This window comes from Carcharhinus amblyrhynchos, chromosome 9 (genome assembly GCF_965287045.1).
Source record: "Carcharhinus amblyrhynchos chromosome 9, sCarAmb.v2.hapA, whole genome shotgun sequence".
Lineage (NCBI taxonomy): Eukaryota > Metazoa > Chordata > Chondrichthyes > Carcharhiniformes > Carcharhinidae > Carcharhinus > Carcharhinus amblyrhynchos.
The window spans coordinates 107,986,877-108,000,462 of NC_137332.1; the positions used below are offsets into that span (position 1 = coordinate 107,986,877).

Here is a 13,586-nt window from a genome sequence, read left to right on the forward strand (position 1 = left end):
GAAGACGCTTGCACGGAGGGCAGAAGAAACGTTACAAAGACACACTCAAGGCCTCCCTGAAGTCGCTTGACATCGACACGACCACCTGTGAAACGCTGGCAGAAAACCACCCCTACCTGGCGCTGCCTCATCCACAAGGGCTGTCAAGCTTACGAAGCAAGGTGTATTGCTGAAGCACAACTTAAGCGTGAGCTGTGCGAGTCCAGAGCCACCAGCGTAACAACTACAGTGTCTACACGAGTCTATCCAATATGTGCCAACACATTCCATGCCTGAATTGGCCTAATCAGTCATCTTCAGACACACTGCATCCAGCCTCAAAATGACTAAGTGTTGAGGTCCTCATCGATGGTGATGGACAAACAACAACATTCACGTATCCATCCAGGTGCCTCTTAAATGTTGCTAATGTGCCTGCTTCCATCATCTCCTTTGGCCGTGCATTCCAGGCGCCCATCACTCTCTGTGTGAAAAACGTCCCCTGCATATCTGCCTTAAACTTTCCCCCTCTCACCTTAAACCTGTGCCCCCTTGTAATTAACACTTCCACCCTCTGGAAGTGGGAAAAAACCCCTGACTATCCATACTGCCTATACCTCTCATAACTTTTTATAGACCTCTATCAGGTCTCCACACAGCCCCCGTCTTTCCAGTGAAAACAATCTTAGTTTATTCACCCTGTCCTCATAGTCAATGTCCTTGAGACCAGGCATCATTCTTCTTTGCACTCTCTCCGTAGCTTCCATGTCCTTCTGATGGGATGGTGACTAGAACTGCACACAATATTCTAAATACAGCCTAACTAAGGTTTTATGTATTATATTGTTGATATTAATTTGCTTATTTTCCCAGGGTTCCAGTTCATTCAAGAGAAGCTGCAACATTTCCTGGAATTTGCTCCAGTGCTTTCATTGATCTTTCTTTTTGCTGCGTGTGGGTGTTGGATACAGACTGAAGGTATGTTCACCTCCTGCTGTGGGTTAAATAGTGACAGGAGCAGAGTAAGGCCCTTAAGGGCCATCACCAATGTAAAATCTGAGACTATTTAGCCTGACGGGTGGGCAGGTCATGCATTACATTTTGCAAATCCTCTCCCTGCACCCCGCTATCTTCAAACCTACCAGCAATAGAGTGTAAAAATCCATTGGAAAATATTCCAGTATAGTAATGATGTATAAAGCTAAAAATGCAAGAGGTTGTGAATTCTAACCTCACCATGACCATCTGGATTTGAATTGGATAAATTTGCCAGGTTGTTGGTTAGCACCAGACAAAGATTATGAAACATATCATTTTGGTGAACAAATCCAACTGCTCCAGGAATTCCCTTTGATCATGTTGGGCTCTTTTTACCTTCAGCTCCAAGGGAAAGTGAGAGACCCTATTTAAACATCTCATCTAAATGACAGTGAATGCTACAATGATCCGTAATAATGCACTGAACTGCTGGTCTAGATGACGTCCTCAAGTTTCTGAAATGAAGCTTGAACCAATGACCTTTGGGTTAATCTGTGTTATTCGGTTCCTAGGTTCAGTTCTTTCCAAACACTCAGTTAGATGTGACAAACCTATAGACAGGAGTTGACTCAGATTTACCTAAAATTTAACACTTTAGATACCAAACTCAAACTTACAACAGTTGCAACATTTTAATTCTTTTACTGAACCGTGTGCCAATCTGAGAAATAACGGCACACAGTAAAATTTGAGGCATGTATATAGTTTTAATGTTTGATATGTTGTGACTGTAATTTGTATAGAACTGTAAAAAAGTTTTAATTCTGCACTGTTTGTAATTCATAGACATGTAGATTTGCAATAGTTCATTTGAGATTTTTATGAATAAAGTATGTTTTTGAAAAAAAAATTAATTCTTTTACTGAAAATTAACTCTTAACTGAACATTAACTCCAATTCATTAACTGAAAATAGATGCTACCCAATTTACATAAGAACATAAGAAATAGGAGCAGGAGTAGGCCATCCAGCCCTTCGAGCCTGCCCCGCCATTCAATAAGATCATGGCTGATCTGTCGCTGCTCAGTTCCACTTTCCCGCCCTCTCCCCATAACCCTTAATCCCCTCTCTCATCAAAAACCCATCAACCCGCGTCTTAAAAATATTTAGCGAGGCAGCCTCCACCACTTCAACGGGCAGAGAATTCCAGAGATTCACCACCCTTTGAGTGAAGAAGTTCCTCCTCAACTCCGTTCTAAACCGCCCCCCTTTTATCTTGAGGCTGTGCCCCCTAGTCCTACTGTCTTTTTTGAGCGGGAAGAGTCTTTCCACCTCTATCCTATCCATCCCATTCATCATCTTATACGTCTCAATGAGATCTCCCCTCATTCTTCTAAACTCTAACGAGTACAAGCCCAGTTTATTCAGCCTCTCCTCATAGCTCAACCCCCTCAACTCCGGTATCAGCCTAGTAAACCTCCTCTGCACTCCCTCCAAGGCCAAAATATCTTTGCGCAGGTGCGGCGCCCAAAACTGCACACAGTACTCTACGGCCAGGTCTGTTCCCAATGTAGGCTCCATCCTTATGGTCCTTCTCTGAAGATGTTCTTCAGGGCACTCATGCTATCGTTGACCTCGAGTTATCACTGAAGACAAAAGAGTGAAGTGTCTTTTTTATGTCCAAACTGCCCCAACCTGAAGTTCTCTGACATCCAGACAATGGTATAACCAGAAACTGATCACATTGTCCAACTAGGCCAATGGAGTTATTCACAGAAAATTTTGTTTAAATGGCATGTTGGTCACATTGTCTCGACCTATATATTGGCATGGCTCTGTTGGGTCAATTTTAGTTCAAACAACTATTCTTATTTGGTCAACACATAAATTGTCAGGTGACAGCTCACAAACCAGATCACAGCTCATAGTAACTTTGCAACTTGCATCTGTGCTTAATTATAGCTTGACCAGATATCCCAACATGCCTAACTCTCATTCACAATTGCTCTTTAAAGCTAATACTATTGTTGTTGAAATCAATGTTGTAGTCATTCTTTCTTCATCCACGTGTACCTGCTATTAACTGACTGGCTGGATCCAGCAGATGGAGAGGACTGCACAGCGCCATGGGAGGCTACCTCACTTTCTGTCCATTAGTATATTCAAGAATTTCATTTCAAGAATGGACTCTGAGAATCTGCCCCTCCCCACATGGTTTTGGGTGGCACAGTGGTCAGCACTGCTGCCTGACAGCACCATGGACCCAGGTTGAATTTCCTGCTTGGGACACCGTCTGTGCAGAGTCTACGCATTCTTCCCACGTCTGCGTGGGCTTCCTCTGGGTGCTCCAGTTTCCTTCCACGGTCTGAAAGATGTGCTGATTAGGTGCATTGGCTGTGCTAAATTCTCCCTCAGTGTACCCGAACAGGCGTCGGAGTGTGGCGACAAGGGGATTTTCGCAGCAACTTCACTGCAGTGTTAATGTAAGCCTGCTTGTGACATGAATAAGTAAACTTAAAGACACTTGAACTCACTACACACAAATGACTCAATAATCACAAGTGCAGGAATAAGAAATCTTCCTAATACTAATTCTTGACCAGTTGCCTTCTCCAGAGGCACTCTTGGAGACAGACAGGTCTGGGTTTGTCCATATACATGTGTGACCAATGCTTTATTCATTCACAGTGTGCCACGAAATTTTCAATGTCGTATCGTCGGTGGCAGATATCATTGCAATGCCTATTCTGTTTGCTGAAGTACTGGGACAGACTGGTGAGTTCCAATGATAAAGTTATGATGAACAAATCATTTCTGAAAGTGACATTTGATTTGATTTATTATTGTCACATGAATTAATATACAGTGAAAAGTATTGCTTCTTGCGCATTATACAGACAAAGCATACCATTTGTAGAGAAAGAAATGAGAGAGTGCAGAATGTAGTGTTACAGTTATAGCTATGGTGTAGAGAAATATTAACTTAATGCAAGGTCGACCCATTCAAAAGTTTGACGGCAACGAGGAAGAAGCTGTTCTTGAGTCGGTTGGTTCGTGACCTCAGAATTTTGTATCTTTTTCCTGATGGAACAAGGTGGAAGAGGGAACGTCTAAGATACGTGGCGCCCTGGTCTGCTTTGCCAAGGCAGTGGGAAGTGTGGACAGAGGCAATGGATGGGAGGCTGGTTTGCGTGATAGATTGGGCTACATTCATAACTTTTTGTAGTTTCTCGTGGTCTTGGGCAGAACAAGAGCCATACCAAGCTGTGATATAACCAGAAAGAATGCCTTCTAAGGTGCATCTGTAAAGTTAGAGTCGTAACTGACATGCCAAATTTCCTTAGTCTTCTGAGAAAGTAGAGGCGTTGGTGGACATAGATGAGAAGGAAAAGGAAGTATTACAGTCATAGTTAGTGTGTAGAGAAAGATCAACTTAATATAAGGTAGGCCCATTCAAAAGTCCAATGGCAACAGGAAAGGAGATGGTCTTGATTCAGTTGGCATGTGATCTCAGAGTTCTGGATCTTTTTTCCAATGGAAGGAAGTATTGGGTGTATTGGGTCTTTGAATATGCTGCAACTTTTCCAAGGAGCGGGAAGTGTAGATGGAGTTGATGCATGGGAGGCTAGTTTGAGTGATGGAGCCATACAAAGCTATGCTACATCCAGAAAGAATGCTTTCTATGGTGCCTCTGTGAATATTAGTGAGAGTCGTAGCGGGCATGCCAAATTTCCTTAGCCTCCTGAGAAAGTGGAGGCGTTGGTGGGCTTTCTTAACTGTAACGTCAGCATGAAGGACCAGGACTGGTTGTTAGTGATCTGAATGCCTAGAAAATGAAGCTGTCAACCAGTTCCACTTCATCCTGTGGGGAACAGTGCAAGTAGGAGGGTCAATAATCGTCATCAATCTGAAGGTTACCTCTTTAAACTTGCTAATAAGCGAGGAGAGAAGACAGCAAGAATTTCTTGATGCTGAGTGTTTGCACACAGATTACTCCGTCATGTGGAGCACTTGTTCTTTCAAATTCATTCATTCATGAGATGTGAACGTTGCTGGCTAGGCCAGCATTTATCGCCCTAATTGTCCATGTGAAGGTGGTGGTGAGCTGCCTTCTTGAACCACTGCAATTCATGAGGTGAAAGGACTCTGACAACGCTGGTAGGTGGGAAGTTGCAGTGACGGCGAATGTAATTTTAAAAAATATATTCATTCTTAGAACATGAGCGTCGCTGGTTGGCCAACGTTTATTGGCCATCCCTAATTGCCTGAGGGCATTTGACAGTCAACCAAATTGCTGTGGCACTGTAGGCCAGACCAGGTAAGGATGGCAGATTTCCTTCCCAAAAGGAAATTAGTGAACCAGATGTGTTTTCCCGACAATGATCATTAATAGGTTCTTAATTCCGGATTTTTTTTGTATTGAATTCAAATTTCACCGCCTGCCACAGCAGGATTCGAACACAGGTCACCAGGGCATTAGCTGAGTTTTTGGATTAACGGTCCAGTGACAATGCCACTCGGCCAGCACCTGCCTTATGAGTGGGTGATTGATATATTTCTAGTCAGAAAGTTGCAGGACTTTGAGGGGAACTCAAAGCTGGTGAAGTGCCCTTTTTCCTGAGGCAGTGAGATTTAAGATTAAAAAGAGGGAGATGGTGAAGCAGTGAGTCTTAATTTAGAATTACTCTTGCAAAATACTGGCATGGACTTAATGGGTCAAATAATGCCTTATCCGCTTGTAAACATATATAAGTCTTATCAATGAGGAATTTCATGAAGGAATATGTAATTTTCATTTGTATTCCTTTTTTAGCCAATCAGTGTGTGTAATTTTATTCACCTTTTGTTCTTTTCTTAGGACCTTCTGAAAGCGCTGTGATTCTGTTAGTGCTTTTATTCTTGCATCTAATAATAACTATATTTTCTGCCTTTAATATGGTGACCTGTGAGAAGTTGCATAAGATCTTGTCGACCAAAAGTAAGTTCAGATAATAGTTGTATTATTATGAATATAACTCCTATCAAAATCTTTCCTGGTATTAAGACCGTTAATTAAACTTTCACTTTGCGATCTCTGTTTCTTTTAAAGAGTCCCATTAATCTCATCCTGTGAGTCAACTCTCATTTTAATGCTTTCTGTTTAAGCCCTGCCATTGATATGCATTGGCCACTGTGCCTCCCAAAGCAAATGATGTGTTGGTGGAGACATTAATTGCCATGTCATTGAGCAAATTGTTTCCTTTGTCCCATTCTATTGCTGTAATCCAAAGATGTGTGGGTAGGTTGATTGACCATGCTAAATTGCCCCTTAATGGCATGGTAAGTACCATGATTATGGGGATTGGGCCTGGTAGGATTGTTGTTAGTGCAGGCTCGATGGGCCAAATGGCCTTCATCTGATTGTAGGGATTCTATGATAATTTGACTGGATTTAATGTGTTAGGGCATGGTTTGTGAATGAGATGTGGTATATTGATGTGCAGTGGCACAGTGGTTAGTACTACTACCTTACAGCGCCAGGTCCTAGGTTCAATTTCGGCTTTGGGTCATTGTCTGTGTGGAGTCTGCACGTTCTCCCTGTGTCTGCAGGGGTTTCCTCTGGGTGCTCTGGTTTCCTCCTCCTATCACTGTTGGATTAGACTGATAATGCTGTTCGTTGAGTTGGATGAACCAGCTTGCATTTTTAAAAGCAATTTCGCAACATCAGGCACTTCACAGCCAAGGGTGACTTTTTTAAGGAACAATCATTGGTTAAAGTGAGAGACCACAGTAGCCAAATTAGATATAAAGTGGTCCAACAGGCATCAATGAGATGGTTAACCGGGTCATATTTCAGAAGTCAATATTAGCCTTCAAATAACACAGAATGATACATTCATCTGAGTGGGAGTAAGAGACCTCAGTTGAACATCTTGGCTGGAATTTTGGGGTAGCACGATGTCACAATGGTTAGCACCGTTGCCTCATAGCGCCAGGGACTCGGGTTCGATTCCAGCCTCAGTCACCGTCCGTGTGGAGTTTGCACGTTTTCCCTGTGTCTGCGTGGGTTTCCTCTGGGTGCTCCAGTTTCCTCCCACGCTCCAAAGTTGTGCGGGTTAGGTGGACTGGTCATGCTGAAGTGCCTCTTAGTGTCAGGGGAACTAGCTGGGATAAATGCATGGGGTTATGGGGATAGGGTCTGGGTGGGATTGTGGTGCAGACTCAATGGGCCAAATGGCCTCCTTCTACACTGTAGAATTCTATGATTTTCCTGACCCGCCCGCCATGGGAATTGGAGCGGGTGAGGAGTGGACAATGGAAAGATCTGTTGATCTCATCGGAATTTCACGGTTTCAGGACGAGTAAGGTTGCAAAATCCCACCCATTATCCTAAAGATAGCACCCCCAACAGTGTAGTACACTCCTTCAGTACTTCATTGAGCTGATTGTGTGCCCGGGACACTGAAGTGGGTCTTGGACCTAGGGTCTCCTTCCTAACTTTGTGTTTCACATTCCTTTTGTTGGGATTAGTTGATCAAATAGAGGAGAATGAGGAAGAGAGAGAGGTCACCTTATTTTCAGTCTGGCGAATCACATGATCTGTCTCAGAGGCACTCAGTCTTCTCCACCCAATTTTCTCATATTCACTGCAGTTGAATGGTCAATAGAAAGAACAAAGAAAATTACAGCACAGGTACAGGCCCTTCGGCTCTTCAAGCCCATACTGACCATGCTGCCTGACTGAACTAAAACCCCCTCCAGGGACCATATCCCTCTATTCTCATCCTATTCATGTATTTGTCCAGACGCCCTTAAAACTCACTACCTCCCCTGGCAGCAATTTCCAGCAACCACCACCCTCTGGATAAAAAAAAACTTGCCTTGTATATCTCCTTTAAACCCTGCCCCTCGCACCTTAAACCCATTGACTCTTCCACCCTGGGAAAAAGCTTCTGCCTGTGCTACTCATAATCTGGTAGACTTCTATCAGTTCGCCCCTCAACCTCTGTCGTTCCAGTGAGAGCAAACCAAGTTCCTCCAAACTCTCATAGCTAGTGCCCTCCACACCAGGCAACACCCTGGTAAATCTTTTCTATACCATCTCCAAAGCTGCCTTATTGTTCTGGTAGTGTCACATTGTAGGCACAGGAAAATCTTTCCTGTATTTTTCCCAATCAGTTGCAATTCCTAGCAACACAGCTAGAGGCAGATGGAAGGAAAAGCCAGTGCAAAATTGTCAAATCCCATTAATAATATCGACACCATTAATACAACAGTTCCACTTTAAAGTACTCAAGACAAATTTGAACACGTTTATCTGGTATTCTCTCGTTTCAAAATTTGAGTTTTCTTTTTCTTTTTGGGAGCTGCGGATTTGTGTCCTGATTAAGCTTTTCCTGTTTGACTTGTTCCCAGGTTGCCGTGTCATTTTTGGTTTAGCAGCTCCAGTGGGCGGGATCATTGGGTTATCTGTGTCGTGTATCCTGATTGGAAAAGTGGTGAAACAAGCTGGTGAGTGTTCAGTGATACTTTCAGAATTGTATTGATGAATTTAACATCCGGTCTGTCAGTGATTGGGAGAGCCCGGTCAATTTTCCAGTTACACGTGAATCCATCAAGCTTTAAGTTTACTATGCCACCATGTCGTTGCTCAACCAATTCAAACCTAATGCAATTACCTTTGCTCCTCGTGGCCTTTTCTGCCTGGTTCAGAAAAACATTGAAGATAGAAGCAAGAGTAGGCCATTCAGCCCTTCAAGCCTGCTCCACCATTCGTTATGATTATGGCTGATCATCAAATTCCCTGATCACGCCTTTCCTCATATCCCTTGATCGCTTTAGCCCCAAGAGCTGTATCTAATTTCTTATTGTAACCACACAACATTTTGGCCTCAACTACTTTCTCTGGTACTTTCTGTGAAACAGGTTTTCTTCAAATCCCCCCTAAATCTCTCACTTCTCACTTTTAACTTGCGTCCCTCTCGTAACTGACCCTTCAACTAAGGGGAACAGCTGCTCCCTATCCACCCTGTCCATGCCCCTCATAATCTTGAGCACCTCAATCAGGTCGTTCCTCAGTCTTCTAGGCTCCAGAGAAAACAACCCAAGCCTTGATCCCTTTAATGCTAAGAGCTATATCTAATTCCTTCTTAGAATCACACAACATTTTGGCCTCAGCTACTTTCTGTGGTGGTGAATTCCACACATTCACCATTCTCTGGGTGAAGAAATTTCTCCTCACCTCAATCCTAAAAGGTTTACCCTTTACCCGCAAGCCATGACCCCTAGTTTTGGATTCTCCCATCCCCCTCAAGACCTGTATCCAATTTCCTCTTGAAATCCCACAGCGTTTTGGCCTCAACTATTTTCTGAGTTAGTGAATTCCACACGTTCACCACTGTCTGGGTGAAGAAATTACTCCTCACCTCAGACTTAAAAGGTTTACCCTTTATCCTCAAACTATGACTCGTGGTTTTGGACTCCCTTACTTCCCTCAAGAGCTATATCTGATTTCGGCTTGAAATTGTACAATGTTTTGGCCTCACCTTCAAATGTTTACTCAATTTTCCATTGAGATGCAATAGTTTATGTCTCAGCCTTACCCTGTGGCAAAGTATTCCCAGTTGTTTCATGATCATTTGTAAAAACATTTCTGCTCATCCTTTTTTTTCATTCTTGAGTGACTTTTTTGTGAGTTGGTAAGCCAAGTTTTACTGAAGGATCTGGTTTCCTTATTCATTCTATCAAGCTCTTTAAAACCTCTGGAATCTTTTGAATTTACGAGTTGCTGTGGCAGGCGAATACCTGATGAACATGATGGCTGGGATTGGCAGCTTTAATGCTTTTGACACCCTGCGTGTGACCTTGTGAACTTTCATGTTGCCTGTTAATCACAATCTAAAGCCACACCATTTCCTGATTTATGCTCCTGAGTTGGGAGTGTCAGGAGTGCTAATAGGGAATATCCTGGTATTTGGTAATAATGAAAGAGATATAAAAAAATCAAATCAAATTTGGTCCTTAACCAGGGAGTTCATATTCAAGCAGACCGACCTCAATTGCCTGATTGTAATTGTCAGATCGAATGTAACTCATGAGACAAGCTGAAAATTGTGAGCCAAGGACTTTTTGTGGCAATGATCTAAACGGGCAGCACGGTGGCACAGTGGTTAGTGCTGCTACCTCTCTGCGCCAGGGACCCAGGTTCAATTCCCAGTTTGGCTCTGTGTGGAGTTTGCATGTTCTCCCCGTACCTGCACTGGTTTTCTTTGAGTGCTCTGGTTTCCTTCCACAGTCCGAAAGACATGCTGGTTGGGTGGATTAGCCATGCTAAGCTCTCCTCAGTGCACCAGAACAAGTGCCAGAGTATGTTAACTAGGGTATTTTCACAGTAACTTCATTGCAATGTTAATATAAGCCTAGTTGTGACACTGATAAATGCTAAGGTGGGTACATTTAATTTTTCGAATGGCTTGTGTATTGCATCCATTTGTTATATTTGTTGTGAATGGATTGCATTGGTTTCCTACCAATCTGTTCATTAGAACTACATTTCAGCTATTTATCCCTCTGTTGCCAGGTGAAGAATGTGAACCAGCAGCCTACTTACAATCAACGATAATCTGTGCTGCGATACTGACATTGGTTATTCTTGGTGTAACCTTTCAGCTCTACAAATTATGTAAGCAATGATGACAGACATTGTTTAAAACCTATTATGAAGGACACGTGCTTTGAGCAGAAAGCTTGACTGCATTTTTTACTTCAGTTACTCATGATGATCAGCGAGGAAACATGGCACAATAGTTAGCACTGCTGCCTCACAGCGCCACGGACCCTAATTCGATTGCCTCTGTGTGGAGTCTGCATGTTCTCCCCATGTCTGTGTGGGCTTCTTCCAGGTGATCTGGTCTCCTCCCACAGTCCGAAAGACATGCTGGTTAAGCGCATTGGTAATGCTAAATTCTCCCTCAGTGTACCCGAAAGGTGTCGGAGAGTGGCTTCTAGGGGATTTTCTTCACTGCATTTCAAGAATGGAATGGACTGTCAGAGGATTTTCCCCTCCCCTCATGGTTTTGGGCAGCACAGTGGTTAGTACTGCTGCCTCACCGTGCCAGGGACCTGGCTTCAATTTCCAAAAGACATGCTTGTTAGGTGCATTAGCGATGCTAAATTCTCCGTCAATGTACCCGAACAGGTGCAGGAGTGTGGTGACTAGGGGATTTTCACAGTAACTGCATTGCAGCATTAATGTAAGCCTACCTGTGGCACTAATAATAAATTCCCAAACCATCAGCTCTGTACATTTTTGTTAAATGTAATGATGAACTGAGTGTGTGAAATTTACTGAAATTGCCTAATTTGTGTCAGGAACATTGAATTGGAGAATCTTTATCAAGGTTCTTTATTCATTTTGCATTTTTTGGCACTATTTTGTTAAGCACTCAGTGCCTTTGGTCTCTGAGTAAGCATCCTGTACGTCCCACATGATTAGGAGTCCATCTTTCATGGTGGCAGAGTAGTTAGCACTACTGCCTTGCAGCGCTAGGTTTGATTCCTGACTTGGGTCACTGTCTGTGTGAAGTCCGCACATTCTCCCCACGTCTGCATGGGTTTCCTCTGGGTACTCCAGTTTCACCCCACAGTCTGAAAGATGTGCTGGTTAGGTACATTGCCATGCTCAATTCTCCTTCTGCGTACCTGAACAGGCAACGGAGTGTGGCAACTAGGGGATTTTCACAGTAGCTTCATTGCATCATTAATGTAAGCCTACCTGTGGCACTAATAAATAAACTTTAAAAACTTAAATGATAAAGATAACATTTTGCCTTAAAATGACAACAGTAATAGTTTGAACAAATCCATCCCGTTTTGGGGTGAACTCATTCGAATGGCTATAGATTGAGAGAGGGGAACATTCAACAGGACTTGGTGTCCTTGTACACCAGTCGAAAGTAAGTGGGAGGATATATGTTAACTTGTCAAATGTTCAGACTGTCATTAATGCAAACAGAGAATGTTGGGAAAACTCTGGCAAAAAAGACTGAGGAAGAAGGTGAAGGCTTTGATGGAATCATTTAGACTCAATATGTTTCTCTCCCCACAGATGGTGCCAGACCTACTGTGTTTCTCCAGGGTTTTCCGTTTTTATTCAGATTTCTAGCATCTGAAGTATTTTGCTTTTATTCATACTGTCAATTTCCATTCGTAAATGATCAAGTGTTAAGGAATCCTGATGCATTGCAGGGTTAGGGCCACTGCACACGAAGGAACTATCCCCTGTCCTTCCGTATTGAGCACAATGTTGAGATGATTTGATTAATTGAGCTCCAGCCTGTTCTTGCAACATTCAGAACATAGTGTCCGACTTTAGATGTGACTCCATGATTGGACAACACTTACTGAACAATCCTAAACATGCCAAGATATTTTTCTGTGTGAAAGCTGTTTTGGAACCCTGCTGAACCTTCAAGTTTCCTCTGCTCTGTTGTCCAAGAAAACATTAAGGCTGGAATTAAGCCTGACAGTAAAGTTTGGTGAGTGACAAAATGGTTTCAATCTGATCCACACTTGGGGATCCCATGCCTGGGATTCGTACATGTCAAAGGGTGTATGGGAGCACAGAGAGAGACTGGAATTACTGGGGTTATTTCTACTGGAACAATGAAGGCTAAGAAGTTTTTCAAATTGCTTTTAGTAGTGAATGGGCAACATTAGGAAGTTCGTGATAACTCATCGCTTTAAAATCATTGCAAAGGTGAGATGAGGGTGAGATGCAGCATGGTGGCACAATGGTTAGCACTGCTGCCTCATAGCTACAGGGACCAGTGTTCAATTCCTGGCTTGAGGCATGTCTGTGTGGAGTTTGCATATTCTCCCCATATCTATTTGGGCTTCCTCTGGGTGCTCCAGTTTCATCCCACTGTCCAAAGGTGTACAGGTTAGGTGTGTTAGTTTCCCTTAGTGGCCCAGGATACATAGGTTAGAGGGATTAGCAGGAGTTATGGGGGATAGGGCCTAGGTGGGATTGTTGTCAGTGCAGACTTGATGGGCCGAATGGCCTCCTCCTGCACTTTAGGATTTCTGTGAATTTTATATGAACTATTGAAGCATCAAGGAGTGGTTAAGGAGGGTTGCTGTGGATCTGGAGTCACATGTAGGGTAGGCAAGGGTCTAATAAAAGACATTAGTGAATTAAATGGGCTCTTAGACAACTGATAATGGTTTTATGGCCATCATTAGACGTTTTATTCTATTCAAGTTTCACCATCAGTCTTGATCCTACTAATTCAGTGACAATACCAGTAGGCCACTGCGTTTCCTATGAATTATCCCTCCCTTTGAAACTTGGTATTCTGGCATTTGTCCCCCTGTGTGCAAGACAAAAAAACTAGACAGAGTGAGTCTCCTTTTCCTAAACAAAGAAAAGGACATTTGTGAGTCAGACAGTTTTTATGGTGCCCTGAGGCAAAAACCTATGGACTGATTCTGATCATCCAGTTATTGAAAACCTTTGTCCAATTCATTTTTGCATTGATATAATTCATTGCACCTTTGTATCAACAAACACAGGTTGGAAAAGACAAAGTGGAACTTCACCTGCAAATACGTACACAAAAGTAAAAAGTTCTGAGTGTCCACATAGTGGT

At 43.0% G+C, this 13,586-nt stretch overlaps 1 protein-coding gene across 3 annotated transcripts in view; it reads left to right on the plus strand.

The window, feature by feature from the left end:
- The window catches only part of LOC145348530 (uncharacterized), a 30,921-nt gene that overhangs the window by 15,406 nt on the left and 1,929 nt on the right, over positions 1-13,586 (plus strand). For 2 of the 3 annotated variants that reach the window (XM_080196719.1, XM_080196720.1), the window contains exons 6-11: positions 853-957; positions 3,646-3,732; positions 5,816-5,935; positions 8,353-8,448; positions 10,517-10,618; positions 13,510-13,584. In XM_080196719.1, coding sequence (XP_080052845.1) covers positions 853-957; positions 3,646-3,732; positions 5,816-5,935; positions 8,353-8,448; positions 10,517-10,618; positions 13,510-13,584 — 585 coding nt within the window. The remainder of the gene's footprint in view (positions 1-852; positions 958-3,645; positions 3,733-5,815; positions 5,936-8,352; positions 8,449-10,516; positions 10,619-13,509; positions 13,585-13,586) is intronic. The other variant, XM_080196721.1, reaches the window with a different exon arrangement.